Raw genomic sequence first — 12,259 nt, forward strand, 5'->3', positions numbered from 1 at the left:
GTATATTTCGTAACGAGTGCAAAAAAGTGTTTTTTGGCGAGTGGGAGGTTTATATCACGAGCCGAAGGCGAGTGATATAATCCCATAAGCTTATTTCTATTCACGCACGCCACGTGTTTCGGCACGCTCCGCGTGCCTAAAAGTCCAATTTCCGCCACATTGTGATGAAAAATATTTTTTAGCTCGTAGGATTATATCACTCGCCTTCGGCTCGTGATATAAATCTCCCACTCGCCAAAAAACACTTTTTTGCACTCGTTACGAAATATACCATATTATACAGAGAATAAATAAATATTGTTAAAGTAGCTCTACCTCTAAGAGGTGGTTATTTTCCAACTGAAAGATTTCTAAAAACTGCAAACAATTATGCGAAAAGTCGATGACATTCGGCATCGTATGTTTTTCACCATTCAATTGCCATTTTTTTATAAATAAAAATGTCTGTAAACCATCATTTAACCCAGGGTTTCATGTGAAAATCGCCAAATGTATCTCTGTTCAAATAATAGTATATTACGCAACAAGTGCGTAATGGGTTTTTTGGCTCGTGGGAAGTTGTAAAACGGGCTGAAGGCGAGTTTTACAATCCCACGAGTCAAAAAACACCATTACACACGAATTTCCTATACTATTTTATGTCATAGGGCCCAGAATCCGCGATTCTAACCTCGCTTCGCTCGGAAAGAGGAGTTATGGAGGAGTGTGGTTACATCACTCGCCTTCGGCTCATGCTGTAAACCCCACACACGTTAAAGACGAAATTGCCCCACACGTGCTAAAATATACTATTTCATCACGCTGTGACGAAAAGTGATCTTTTCTCGCTTCGCTCGGTAGAATCGCGTGATTCTGGGCACCTATGACATAAAAAATGAAATTCTGATTGTTTAATAATAATGTGAAAACATAATGGAAAATATTGGCATCTGTTTAATCACAATTTATCGTTTACTTTTTTTCATTACTCACAATATCCGGCCAACGGTCGTTTTTGCAACTCTCATATGATCGTACAGTGTTGTCACGAGTATTCTCAAACTAGTGAATTAAAAAACTGTTCATTCATCTTTCTGATTGAAAAAATTAAAGAATGAGATAATTCTTATGTTCATGACCTCTATAATTGAGAAGTGAAGCCTCCGTATTCAATGAATATCTCGAAATCCAAGGGAGATGGGAAAATTTTTATCATGACCTTTTTTATAGTCCTCAATTCGCTCCACAAAAAAGGTTAATACGAAAATTTCGTCATCTCCCTTAAATTCGGAGATCTTCCTCGAAAACTCAGCTAAAGTTTAAATCTTTTTAAACCGTTTTACCGCTTCGCCACTTAATTAATTTCAATAATTTAGACATAACAACAAAATAATTTTTAGGACTTTTTTGTGAAAACACTGAATGACTCGAGCCGTAAAGGTAGAGATACTTTAATTTCTTCAATTATATTCTCTGGCACTTTCAATCTTGTTATGTTCTCAAACAAGAATAATTGTTCCTTAATTAATTCGTGTTATAATAATCACAATCTGAGTGCAAACACCTGGATAGAGGTGACATTCTCCGCTATTTCTCGCTCTTTATTCAACTATACTTTTTTTTTATGATGATAGCTGCTTAGATTATAACATGAACGTTAAAATTCATAAACCAGGAGAGAAAACTGGTGTTTAAAATGTCAAAGAGCCAGTTTGCGTGTTAGTAATGCTAATAGAGAGGCATTGAATGCACATTCAGTTACGTATAACGTGATCGGCTGCATTAGTTCAAGATGATAATTAATCATTGCTGTGCTATAATCCATTATCACGAATTCTGCACTTTCTTTCTATTTCAATGGTCAATTATTTCACTGAAGATTCTCATGTTATACTTCTCGTAGATTGTCTGCTACTACACAAATTGGTCTCAGTACCGTACGAAGATTGGGAAATTCATGCCCGAGGATATTCACCCTGATTTATGCACCCACATTATTTTCGCATTTGGATGGCTGAAGAAAAACAAACTCACGAGCTTCGAGTCCAACGATGAAACCAAAGATGGGAAAATTGGACTCTATGAGAGAATAGGGAGCCTCAAAAAGGCGAATCCATCGCTGAAAATTCTACTTGCTATAGGTTTGTATTTTTTGATTTACTTGGAGTGGAGGATTATTTTCGAGATATTTTAGGACTGAGGGCATTCTGGGAATTCATTGGGAGATATTTTATAAATATGTTATCAGGTACAAAAAAGTATTTTTTTTACTATAAATATAATAACTGTCAGAGATTTTTACAATAATCCGCATATAAATTTGAGAATTGTTACACAACCAAATCAATGGTGGATTATTGTATTGTGTATTATTGTACTAATATCTCTGGAATGAAAGGGTTTCGAAATATTCATCAAAGAAAAATTTCCGTAGGGATTTTTATCACTTACGAAAAAGGTCTCTTAATATTTTGCTCTAAACCTACACGTTTCGGAGACATTTGCAAAGTAATTTTTTCAAATATTATATTTTTGTTGCGCAATTGGATGAAAAGTGAAGTAATGTAAAAATACTTTTCGATATTGTGCCATGAATCTACTGATGTCAGAGATTTTTCATTTTTTTAACCCCTCCCGTACGGGGTCCCTGCCAGACAGCGACCCTAGTCTAAATAGACAGCTCTCTTCGAAATTGAATATTTCCAAAACTATGGATGATAATTTAACTAAACAAGTAACATTAGCAAGAGGACTACTGTAGGTTCAATTACATATCGGTTTTACTATTATCCATTCCTCAAAAGCGATCAGCTTTCAGTGATCTTAAGCGTCCGACGCGGTTAGTAAGAAAAACGCCCCGTACGTCAGGGGCGCTAAGGGCGTTAAGGGAAGACCGATGTGGAATTTAAAAATTGGAGGGGGTTGTCCCTACCATACAGATGACTTTGGTACTTATTTTTGAAGTGAAACTTCTTTAGGCAGGGTAGTAAACTCGATTAGCATCACGAAAATTCGTAACGAAATGTTTGACGCGCCACAGTGGTGATAGTAGTCGCTGTGCGAAGCGCTCCATATCCCCCTGTGATAGTAAGGCCCCTTATTCATCGACTGTCACTACGTTTCGCAGTACTGGTAACAATAATTCTCTTTAAAAAAAAAAGTACGTACAAGCTACGCGCGACAGAAGTGAAACTTCATGGTATTTGTTGACAATACGGACAGTAGGGAGAAGGAAAGTTTCAGGAATATTAATTTCTTAAATTTTTTTTCCGAGTTTAACTTTGTTAAACTTCTTCGTTGTTAAAGTGTTGTTTTTTTTTCAATCAAAACTTCTGAGCAAAAATTCTTCCGTTTGGTCTCTCTAATTTTGGAGATGAGAGACGACAAAAATTTAGTTAAAGAAATGATTGTTGTCAAAAAAAGTGCGATGGAATAATAATTTTATGCCTGTACAGTCAGATGTCGTCAATGAAAAAAATTAAGACTAGATTTTTTATAATTTTTTGAGTAAAAAAATGAGTACGAAAATGATCAGCATGGTAGGGACTAGGGATGTGGAGTGACCGTCATGTTCTCTTTCGCTCAGGTCAGACGTAAATGATCTGGTTCTGACTGAAAAAATAATGAAATTTTAAATTTCCCTGAAAATTCAATAAAATTGCACAATTCTGAGAAGCAGGAAGACTAGAATTCTTCAAGTTATTTAGATTTTCCATGAAAACATGAAAATTGAGTGCCAAATTACCTCGCATTTTCAAACCATTGAAAAATCAACAATCTGTTTATCGGAATTTTCTCGTTTTCTATTAATTTTCGGGGAATAATTGAACTAAAATTTACAGTTCTCATTGATCTTTTCCCGAAATTTTCAATTTTCAATGACGGAATTCCTTGAAATTTCAGTGGAACTTAAATGTGATAAAAATTTCCGAAATCTGTACTGGAAATTTCAACAAAAATTTTTTAACAGTGTAGAAATCACTGGACTAGTACTCGAAAATTGACGGTCAAAATTTATTAGGTCATTTCACGCTTAGTGATGCCGTCGAGACTACAAGATGAAATTTTTGGATACATCATCACTGTCTGAAAAAACATCAAAAGTTTTCGAATCGTTGTAAACTCGTCACGATTTTTTGAGTACTTATTTTGCCTGTTTTTTTCTGTTTTTATATTGGCGATATAAAAACAGAAAAAAACGAAAAAGTCGAGACCCAGGTAAGATAAGTCCTCCCAAAATCCTGATGAGATGCACCGATCCCATATGTTTCGAGATTGCGACGATTCCAAAACTTTAGATGTTTTTTCTGACCGTGATGATCAATCCAAAAATTTTATCGTGTAGTTTTGACAGCATCACTATTCACGCTCATGGTCGATCGTCATTTTTTTCTGATCATATAGTCAGATTCTTGGTGCGTTAATTACTGGTCATGACGGCGGTCATTGGCGGTCATTTGACCGGTTATTTTTGTCACTCACATCTCTAGCAGGAACAATCCCCTGCGACTTTCAAATTTCACTGCGATCTCCCCTTAAATTAAAAATTCCCAGAGATGTTTGCAAAATAATCTGTATAAAATTTCAAGACTTCACGCAATTGATTCGGTGGTAAAAAGGTAGATTAATCTTATCAGGTTTAACTTTCAAACTATCAAGATTACGGTACAATTTCATAACTCGCTTATTAGCTGATGGAATTGTCTTTTCGTAATTTTGCTAGACCTCTTGGTTTCCAAGATACAAGACTAATCCACCTTTTCACCATAAACTTTAAGCGATATTTGAAAGATACTGCAGTTGGGATTTTGCATGAAATCGTCTTATGAGAAAGAGCGTAAAATGTGAAAGTAGAGAGAAACCACAAGTTACTTGATTCTTACTTAGTTTTGAAATCCATTGTTAGGAATTTTTTGAAATTTAAATAGTAAATGCATTTGAATTCTCAATATTGCAAATTTAAATTTCATTTAAGGATATCCAAGTATCTTTTACAGTTTGGTACACACTAGTGATTCAACCATTTTCAATCCTCAAATTTGTCAATTAAATTGCGTTAGACATTTTTTTTTTAATCATGAATATTCAACGTCATCCAAATTACATTTTGCACAGAATTATGATTTTTTTAAACATAAATTTTTAAATATCCGTTGTTTATAAATAATTAATTGCAATAATTTCAACTTTCGGAAACTTTATTTTTTAAGGCATGAAATCAATTTCTGGTAAAATTCCGGATCTGAATAAATTTGTTATGATTCTGAACAAATGATTTTTATGGTGGAGAATTGATTGTTTATAAACTATTTACAGAAAATGCTCGCAATTTTTAAATTATTTCATCAATCTTCCTTCAGAAGTAAGCTTTCTCTTTTTTTCAGATTTTTAAAATGTTTTCTAATGGTTCAATATCGAGATTTAAATTTAGACCTGCAAAGTTTAAATAATAAAATCATTATAAAATGTCCATAAACTTAGGGTCAAATGAAATCTCTGATGTTCCACTACAAAAGTAGAAAAGCATTTACTTGAGAAAACAGTAGCCAAAGTACTTGGATATCCTTAAAATCAAGTCGCCCATGGAATCTCTCATTCATCTTGAACAACTAACACAATTCAGTTTTTCATATTAGTCGATCATTGATATTCTAATGACAGCTAGAATTCTCCAATTCAGTATGAAAATTGAACATCACATCCAGTTGAATTTTTAATTGATTGGTAGTTTATGACAATGGGTGCCTGATTTTCCAAAATTTTTAATAATTTTCTCTGCAATGTGAACTTGAAAATTGCAATTACATTGAATATTCCTGAAATATAACGGATTTTTAGCAACAAAATATGTGGAAACTTCAGTTGAATGAGCTGCTGTAAAAAATTTCAAGATTTGATAATTCCAATCAACACTAAATTACTAAATGGCAATTTATATTTCTGCCGAATATGAAGTGAACACAAGGGGCTACTCACTCCATAATTGAGTGACACCATGATTTTGGAATTAAATGGATTCCGGGTGATTTCAGCGGTGATTTCAATGATTTCGGAAAAAATGATTTCGGTTATTTCGAGCGTCGCGGAAAGTGATTTCATGATTTCGAATGATTTCATTAATTCGAAATCAGTGATTTCAGAAAAATAAAGTTAATAAATAATAGAGGTGGGACAAAACGGGTTGTGCTAAATTATGAAAATTAAAACTGGCAATATTAACTGGCAAATAATAACGAATTCGTTTGATTCTACTCTGCCAATCTTGAGCTAATGACGATAGAAAGCGGTTGATTTGACCATTTTACTATGGCAGTGAGTACGTCATTTTATCGTCATCGTTGGCAGGTGTGTCAATTTCAAAATCACGAATTACCTGCACGGTTCTTACTACACCAGTGCGCCACCGATTTCGGTGATTTCATTGATTTCAAACGATTTCACGTGATTTCGGAGATGATTTCGAAAATGATTTCGGAGAGCTAAAATCACTTGACTGCAGAGATTTCAATGATTTCGGTGATTTCACGTGATCTCGGAAGTGAGTAGCCCCTCGAGTGAACAGGTCGAACTGGAGGCGAAGTCTGTGATCAAATTGGTTAAAAATAACAATTATTTTACGATAATAAAAATAGATTGTCCATTGTAAGAGAAATCACTGATAATTTGTTACAAATTCTCCAATTTTCAAATGAACAATAATAACACGTATATAATTCTTCCATTCTATTTCCATTCGGGGTTGTAAAAAATGTCACGCAAAACTCCAATAAATGGAATGAATCCCCTCTATCCCTGGATAAAAAGCTGTTAAATTAATTCGGAATGTTCTTTTCCAGGTGGATGGTCGTTTGGAACTCAAAAGTTTAAAGACATGTCATCAACGAGATACGCTCGACAGACGTTTATCTACAGTGCAATCCCATATCTACGTGACAGAGACTTTGACGGTCTCGACATCGATTGGGAGTATCCCAAGGGTGGTGACGACAAGAAAAACTATGTTCTGTTACTGAAAGGTAAACTATTGCCCTTTGAATTTTGGTTTTCTCCATGAACACACGTATGAAAAAATTGTATAGAAATTTTCTATACGGATTGCGTATAAAATTTCTATAGGATTTTCGTATATGATATGCGGATATTTCTATACGGATATTTTTTATACAAATTATTCTATACGATTTCTACAGATTTGATTCTATACGACCCACTGCTACATGTATAAAAACGTTTCGTATGGAGTTGCGACATTTCTCTGTTTTTCTGTGGAGCGTTTAGACATCTTTCGTATGAAAACAAAAATTTATGTATAGAAATAATTTGTATAGAAAATCTTCGTATAGAAATATCCGAATATCATATACGGAAATCCTCTAGAATTTCTACACGCAATCCGTATAGAAAATTTCTATACAATTTTTTCATACGTGCACCCAGACAAATGGTTTATTGAATTGGTTTATTGGAAAAAAAACTTGAATTGAGTATATTTTATACCAGAATCAAGTATATGCATAAACCTGATTCAAGCATATTATTCTTGATTCGAGTATGTTTAATACTCGAGTGGGAGATGGGTGTTTCAATTCGAGGATGATTATTTCATATCAGCCCGGGTTGTACCAAGCGCTGTCAAGTGTAATATAAGGGTGATACACTAAGTGTGATAATATAAGGGTCAAAAAGAGGAGTTTAAAAAATGAGGGTTGGAATATCGCAGTCGAAAACTGAGGACCTGACTGTAACGATGAAGGAATGAGGGTCAGAATGATAGGGTTAAAAGAAGAGAGTCCGAATATTAGGATAAAAAAATTAGAGTCAGAATATAAAAGTTAAAAAGTGGCTGTCAGGCAATGAGGGTCATATAAGATCTAAAAATGGTGATCAAACATAGTATATGACTTATATTTATTTATTTTCCTTGCCATATATACCCTATTCGGGTTTTTACTCCCAACTGTGTCGCATTGTACCCCAGGAGCTGTACCCCACGTACAGACTCTCCTGGTGACCAAGGGAAACCATGGAAAACTGGTCGACACGGACGAAAAAATTTAATAGAAAAACCTGTGACGTTTTGAGTTAGATCACCCACCGCATTAATCCTGGGTGATCTAACATGTGACTAGTCCCTGGGACTAGTCATAAATAGAAATAAGCTTTCCTTTCCTAGGGCCGTCGTATCCTATGTTGACCGGCTAACTGTCGCGTGGGATTCACTCAAGTTGGGAATGATAAGGGAATTGGAAGGTATTGTACCGAAGATAAATACACGATTAACTGGTAAAAGCATGGTATATTTAACTCAACTACTAACTACGGTACACGACAGTGTTATTGATGGGTTCGGTAAATGCGTTATTAAGAGATCGGACTTAGACTTATGAGCTTGGAGATCCGCTCCACTTCGCTCCCGATCGTACTCTGCCCTTGCAGAGTCTTTGTAAAATGCTCAAGACCTAAAATTGCAGAGCAACCAGTCTCACGGTCCCGAAACACTAAGACAATTGATTGCCCTCATTGACACACAACTAGAACAGTCAAACAGCTTCTTTACCGAGGAGCTGGACTCAGATGGCACCGTGAGAATGCTGAGCTCTGCTCCTGCACGATGAGAAAGAAATCATATTTCTTCTCTCATTGTCCCACATTATAAATTTAATGTAACGTATTATTCATAATACGTCACATTGTTTTCAACAAATAACCGACGTATGAATGACAATACGTCACAAACCTATCGAATTCGTTAGAAAATTCTATTGAATTTCTATTGAACTGTTCTATTAGTTTTTGGTCGATTCTATTGAAATGTTCAATAGAAAATATTCAGTAGAAAAAGTCAATAGAATTCAATTTTTCTATATAACTTATTCTATTGAGATATCTTCTATAGAATTTCATCGGCTCAAATTTTCCAAGTTTTTTCGTTTGATCTTCTTGGTGAGAAAAAAAGGAAAATAGAATGAAAAAAACTTAGAAAATTTGAGTCGAGCGAATTCTCTATAAAATTCTCTAGAAAATATATGAAAAGAATAAGTTATATAGAAAAATCGAATTCTGTTGACTTTTTCTATTAAACATGTCAATAGAATCAGCCAAAAACTGATAGAAAGTTTGATAGAAATTCAATAGAATTTTCTAACGAATTCGATCGGTTTTTCTATTAAATTTTTTCGTGCGTGGACGCGGGCGTCCATCGACCAAGCTTCATCGGAGAATGTTTTCCTAACACTTCTCCAATGATTCTCGGTGTCTAGACTTCCGTTCGACGGTTTCCGAAAGATTAAAAATCGAAATTGCCCCAAAGCCGGACTCGAACCCGCGCCTCACGGGTCCCGCCGTCCGGCCGAGCGATTTAACCGCTTCGGCCATCGTCGCCGTCGTATATGGCTTATATTTAGACCCTTATTGCCTGGCACCCCCTTTTTTTACTTTTATATTCGGATCGTAATGTTTTGACCCTAATATTCTGACCCTCATTTTCCAGCCTCCACTTTTCGACCCTTATATTCTGAAACTTAGCACCTGACCCCATTCCCCAATTGAGTATAAAGTATACTTGAATCAAGTATATTATATACTCGAATCAAGAAGGAAATGTACTTGATTCGAAAAAATATATAACAGAATAAAATATACTTGATTCAAGCATGGTGTCACTCAATTATGGAGTGAGTATCCCTTCGATTACCAAGCTTTCATTTGGAAACAAAAAAAGAATCGGTCGGGAAGTTATTGGTTCGACCCATAATGGGTCACAATGAATCCGCTAACCCTTACCGGTCACACCCGAACCCGAGAGCGAGTGAAAGCGGACGACTGGTACTGCCTTTTAGCTTTAAATTCGTCCAAATGCCTCAGCTTTCGTCCGATGGACAATATTATTCCCAAAATGCTCGTTGGAATCCAAAGAACAATGGTACGCATCAATTTTACGATCCATTCAACGGATCATGAAAAAATCCTGAAAAAATGAACACTTGATGAATCAATGCGGAAGCAATGAATAAAAAAAAATCTTCAATTTTTTCATGATCTGCCCAATGGATCGTAAAACGAATGCACACTTTTGTTCCGTGGAGTTTAATGAACTTTTTGAAACAAAAAAAATTGTCAACCAGCTGAAAACTGAGGCACTTGGCCGATTTTAAATGCAAAAATGAAGAACCTTCGTTTTCGTGGATTCACGGGGCAAAATCAATTGTAGTCGGAATTTTGCCCACTTTTTAACATGTCACATCATAAACTTTATTAGAATCAAATAAGTGGGTTTATTCAACATTTATTCGCATTTTTATTCACATCAAATGGATAATTTTTTCAATTTCAACAAATGTTTTTCGTTCCAAATGAAGACTTCATTCGTTAGAAATTAATATGTAATAATTCATTAGACGATTTTTCCTGGACGAATTCATTATTGCATATAATCGAACCATTTTCATTAAAACAAATTCACGAATTTATTCATTTCCACTAAAAAATGCGACAATTTCAAATTGAGTTTTATTTAATTAAAATACATTATTTCGTTGGATGTACACTTCCACCGAGCCTTCAGTCCTCTGGCAATCAAACTTAATCAAACCTCCATGATTAATTAGTGATTCCATTACGCCAGTCACTTCCAATTGACAAAGTTGATTTTGATGAGTTTACAACGCAGCCTCCGATAATTAATCACCGCGAAAATATTCAATAGTGACCAATTACGGAATGGAAGAAAAAAAATCAGTAAAAAATATGCCAAAGTAAATTGATGGATAAATCAATCATCATAAAAAGATAATTAAAAACCAAACAGAGTTGCGAGAGGCGTTCGAAGCCGAGGCCCAGGAGAAAAAGATGCCACGTCTGCTGTTGACCGCAGCCGTTCCAGTTGGTCCAGACAACATCAAGAGCGGATACGATGTACCGGCAGTAGCAAGGTAAATCACCAATACTAATTAGACCCATACAGCTCTGTCAAACGTGATAAATCAAACATCGAAACATGGTAGCATCGATTTGAACTACGAGGAATCGTTAATTGATAGAGTTATTACGGTATTCCAAATCCGATTGACATAATATATGTGTAAATGTCTAGTCCACAGTAGTGAGTAGAAATGGTTACAATTAGTCAGACGTGAAATACGTAAACAGATATTTCTCTGCGGTATGCAATCTTCATTAATCAATTGTAATTTACTATTCAGTTACCTGGATTTTGTAAACCTCATGGCATACGATTTTCATGGCAAATGGGAGCGTGAAACTGGCCACAATGCACCACTTTATGCATCATCTTTGGATTCTGAGTGGCAGAAGCAGCTAAGCGTTGACAATGCCGCATCAATCTGGGTTAGACTTGGTACACCCAAAGAGAAATTGATTATTGGTATGCCGACCTATGGACGTTCCTTTACACTATCCAATACTGATAATTTCCGGGTTCATGCAGCTGCCAGTGGTGGGGGAAAAGCTGGAGAGTACACCAAAGAGTCGGGTTTTTTGGCTTACTATGAGGTAACGTATCTCGTGGTTTTAATTATTTTTTATTGGATGGGAGATTCGGGAATAAATCAGGGAAATGCAACGGGGCACAGTCCATTTTTACATGAGTATCCAATTATGTGTCGAAACACATTTGGTGGGGAAATCGATTTAGCTACAATGCGTTCCGACATTTCCTCCTTTAATTACTCATTTGAGAGGTAATGAATTATCACGTCAATGAAAAATTCGAGAGCAAAGAGTGAAACTCGATGGAGGAATCGAGTTTATCGCATATTGAATCATCTTGACATATGAGTAAGTAGAAAAAAATCGAGAGACATTTTCTGTTGAAAATTCATACAGCTGTACAGAGAAAAAAGTTTCTATTTTCCGAAACTAATTAATTGTTTTTTAGAAACTCATCATGCAGAAAAATAATTTCGTTAGCCTACCAAATACTCGTTCGCTGGGATCTGATTTGCTACGACAAATGAAAATTTGTAACTGGTACCTGAGCCTCCGCTACGCGAGCCACTGAACATTTGTCGGGCCAAGCCCCAATGAAAGGTTGAAATTGATTTGCTAACCCCACGAATTTTACGTTAAAACCACCAAAGTCGTTTCGTTGGCGCAACATTCTTGGATTGGTTGATCTTTGATTTGCTATTACAGCCAAACATTTGTTCTTTGAATCTAAACATTTATTTATTTATTTTACAAACTATTGTCATGTTTTTCCATTGAATTATTATACTAATGATATTAAATATATTCTTCCACAACAAAAAGTAAAGGAATA

The 12,259-nt window shown here is 35.3% G+C and overlaps 1 protein-coding gene across 1 annotated transcript in view; it reads left to right on the top strand.

The window, feature by feature from the left end:
- Window positions 1-12,259, top strand: part of LOC107048353 (probable chitinase 10) — a 94,884-nt gene that overhangs the window by 69,579 nt on the left and 13,046 nt on the right. The window contains exons 4-7 of the mRNA XM_015271495.2: window positions 1,883-2,120; window positions 6,816-6,995; window positions 10,787-10,910; window positions 11,181-11,490. Coding sequence (XP_015126981.1) covers window positions 1,883-2,120; window positions 6,816-6,995; window positions 10,787-10,910; window positions 11,181-11,490 — 852 coding nt within the window. The remainder of the gene's footprint in view (window positions 1-1,882; window positions 2,121-6,815; window positions 6,996-10,786; window positions 10,911-11,180; window positions 11,491-12,259) is intronic.

Source organism: Diachasma alloeum, unplaced genomic scaffold (assembly GCF_001412515.2).
Source record: "Diachasma alloeum isolate Michigan unplaced genomic scaffold, Dall2.0 Dall_scaffold_00187, whole genome shotgun sequence".
In the NCBI taxonomy this organism is placed as follows: domain Eukaryota; kingdom Metazoa; phylum Arthropoda; class Insecta; order Hymenoptera; family Braconidae; genus Diachasma; species Diachasma alloeum.